We start from the raw sequence: 3,172 nt of genomic DNA, 5'->3' as shown, positions 1-3,172 counted from the left end.
TGTGGCCCCGCGGGCTTGGGGCCCGGCCGGTCTCGTGCTCCTTGCTGGGGGCTAGTGGGGGCAGCCGGTTCCTCTCCAGTGTCAGGTGCACCTGCTCCCAGCCCTGGGGCTTCACTGCTGCCCTTCACAGGGGTCCTGGGGCACATGGACCCTGCGAGTCTCTGAGAGAGGGCGGGAGACAGCTCTCCGCAGGGTCCTGATGCCTGACCCACCATCGGATCATGGGTAAGACCTGCTCAGAAAGGTCCTCAGCTGGGACTGAGCCTGTCCCACGGGGATGCCTGGCCCAGCCAGTATTGGTTCCCCAGGACTCAGAGGAGACAGCCTGACAGCTGCAGAAGGGAAGGGCCGGGCTGAGGGCAGCAGGTAGATGGGACAGCGTGGAAACTGCAGGTGTATGCTCATCCCGCTGGGCGCCTGATCAGGGCCCACGTGGACGGCGTGAATCCGCCTTGCTGGAGTGGGTCTGTCAGCACCTGGGCCTTCCACCTGCTGACGGTCACCATGGCGACCACAAGCTGGAGCAGCCTATCAGCGGGCCCTGGGAGGGCCGCGGGCTGCCCCTGCAGGTGCACACACGAGCAGGCAGCCAGCTAAAGGCCCCGCACGGTCTCTCCTGGATGCACAGCCCAGACGCCACCCTCGGCACCTGTCCCATCTGCAGCCAGGTGGCTCTGTGGGCACACGTACGTGGTACGCAGAGCTGAGGAGACACCCAGGCAGGACCCTGACCATACCCAGGGAGGTGATGGCACAACAGGACTCGAGCCTGGCTCAATGGGCCACCCCCAGCCACTGAGGGTGTAGTGTTAGAGGCGGCCTCTCCTGGGCCTGGCAGAGGAGCAGCACTGAGCCCGTGGTGGGGACAGCATCTGGTCCATGTGGGCTCCCCACCCCTGCCCAAGAAGACAGGACGCAGCAGGGAAAGGACACAGCTGGAGGCCGCAGTCTGTGGAAATGCTTTAATTCGAGGGTTCTTAGATACAGTGGTTACCCCACAGCCCACACCCCCAGCCGAGGTGCCTGTGTCAGACAGGGCGATCACGTGTCAGTTTAGGTTACAAGTCACACCCGTCAGGCCCAGACTGCGGTACAAAGACAGCTGTTTAGTTCAGGTCACTGCCGTCTGCTAGAAACGACTGCTGCAGAGCGCTCTACCTAGAAAGTACACCGTCTCCCTACGCAGCAATGCGCACACTGCCCAGCGCCCAGTGCAGCTCGGTCTGTACAGAACAGGACGTGTAGGAGTGGGCTGCAGAAGTGCCCGTGGGCTCCAGGTGTGGCCCCGCAGGACACGCAGCTAACAGGCGACCAAGGCACTCAACGCCAGCCCTGGGGCGGTGCACGTCGCTCGGCCCGTGGATTCCTGGCTCGCGGTGCTGGAAGCCAAGCCGACTTGGGGGGTGCTGGACGCCTTCCTCCTGGGGCCCATCTCAGTCCTCTGGACATCCTGACCAAGCACCAAGCCGGCCTTCAGTCTGTGCACTTGACCCGCAGACCAGTTCCAACGGTGAGGTCCTCTGGGTGACAGGGCTGGCTCCAGGCCTCCGGCCTCAAGACCACGCCTTGCCCATACTGTGTGCCCGGGACCCGGAGGCCAGGTGCACCCAGCCAATGTCCAAGCACGGGCACCCTGAGCCCTGTCCAGAGTCTTCCTCTTGGGCTGAGACTACACCTGCTTCGCGACAGAGCAGCTCAGCCAGCTCTGGGGAGCTGAGAGGACTCGCTGGCCACCACAGCCATGTGCAGGTTCAAGGCCACTTCAGAAGTGCAGCCTCCACAGACCGTGCTCAGACAGGGACAGAGCGTGTGCAGACAGGGGCACCGGGGAATCGGTGCTAAGGTGACACCCAGGCCAACAGCACTTCAGGCCACTCAGGGCAGGGGCCGCAGGCTCTGGGTGCTTAAGGGCAGCTATAGGAAGCGCTGACCGTTCTCCAGGGGTGGCGGCAAGGCTGCCTCCTCCAGAGCGCAGGGACGGGCGTGCAGAGGCCTGAGCACAGCCACAGGCCCAGGCAGCATGCAGTGTTGTCCTCAGCGGGTCCGCAGCGCGTGGATAGGGGAGGGCTGCTGCTGTGGCCTGGCCTGGCCGTCAGAGGCCATTGACGAGGGCACAACCCAGCTAGCAAGCCACGGGCCTCCTGGGCTCTGCTGTCTGGACCTGGCCACCGCGTCGTCCCTGGAGACCTGAGGGGCCACACATGCCCACTTCTGACCAGCAGGCTGTATGAAGTCTCGACGCCGATTCCACCTTCACCAGACCTGAACGCCGCCTTGCACTCCGCAGCTGATCTGGGGGGGTGGGGACACGGGAACCTCGGACACACACGCTTGTCACATCCTATTTACAAAGAACAGGGACGGGAAGGAGCCACACAGGGCCTGGAGGTGGCCACTGAACGCCTGCAGCCAGCCCGGGCCCTGGGTGGGGCCTCCTCACACTGTTTAATGATGATAATGCAACAGAACCTTTATATAAACAGTTTATTTACTCTAAACAGCAACACAGACAGAACCCATAGGACAGAGGAAGTGAGCAGAGTCGAGAAGCCGGCGCTCTAGGGCTCAGGCTCAGGCACGACACAGCCCAGACGGAGCCAGGCCTGTCGCCTCAGCCAGCAGGAGGCCGAGGACAGCGCTACCGTGAAGCCTGCCCCGAGCACGAGGAAGCAAGCTCCTGGGGCGTATCCGAGTATAAAAGTTTACCGTTTTACAGCAGTTGAAATACTGACATCAATATTAAAATAAAAGCAAGTTTTACATAACCATCAAAATACAAAAGACCGAAGGAAGAGACCCTGTATGAAAAACGGGGCAACTCAGCGAGCCGAGAACTGTACACCAGCGGCGGAGCGGAGGTGGCGCCCGCCCGCCCCCGGGGCCTAGCAACTGCACGGCGACTCGATCTGCAAAGGCTGTAAACGAGTTCCTGCCAAACCAACCCCTTCCTTTCCGCTGCCACGACGTCCTGCTTACGAGGGCGCGAACTTCTTGGCTTGTGCTCGGACCCGCTTCTCGTACTCCACTCTGTTCTGGCTGAGGAGGTCAGAGCAGACAGGTTAGAAGGGCCTCCACCTGCCGCACGCTGGGCCGGGGCCAGGCCAGACAGCTGCCTGCGGAGCAGCCTGTGCCCAGGAGCCACTTCGGGACGTGGCTGGAGCAAGGCAGGGCC

General features: G+C 62.6%; 1 protein-coding gene across 1 annotated transcript in view; it reads right to left on the bottom strand.

Moving 5' to 3' along the window:
- Nucleotides 1–948: 948 nt before the first annotated feature.
- UBE2I (ubiquitin conjugating enzyme E2 I) overlaps nucleotides 949–3,172 on the bottom strand; it is a 12,503-nt gene continuing 10,279 nt past the window's right edge. The window contains exon 7 of the mRNA XM_006146363.2: nucleotides 949–3,036. Within this exon, the coding sequence (XP_006146425.1) occupies nucleotides 2,973–3,036 (64 nt within the window). The 3' untranslated portion in view covers nucleotides 949–2,972. The remainder of the gene's footprint in view (nucleotides 3,037–3,172) is intronic.

The sequence above is a fragment of the Tupaia chinensis genome, unplaced genomic scaffold (assembly GCF_000334495.1).
Source record: "Tupaia chinensis unplaced genomic scaffold, TupChi_1.0 Scaffold000178_1, whole genome shotgun sequence".
Classification (NCBI taxonomy): Eukaryota; Metazoa; Chordata; class Mammalia; order Scandentia; family Tupaiidae; genus Tupaia; species Tupaia belangeri.
The sequence above is the reverse complement of the archived record's forward strand: the minus strand, read 5'-3'. Positions and strand labels throughout refer to the sequence as shown.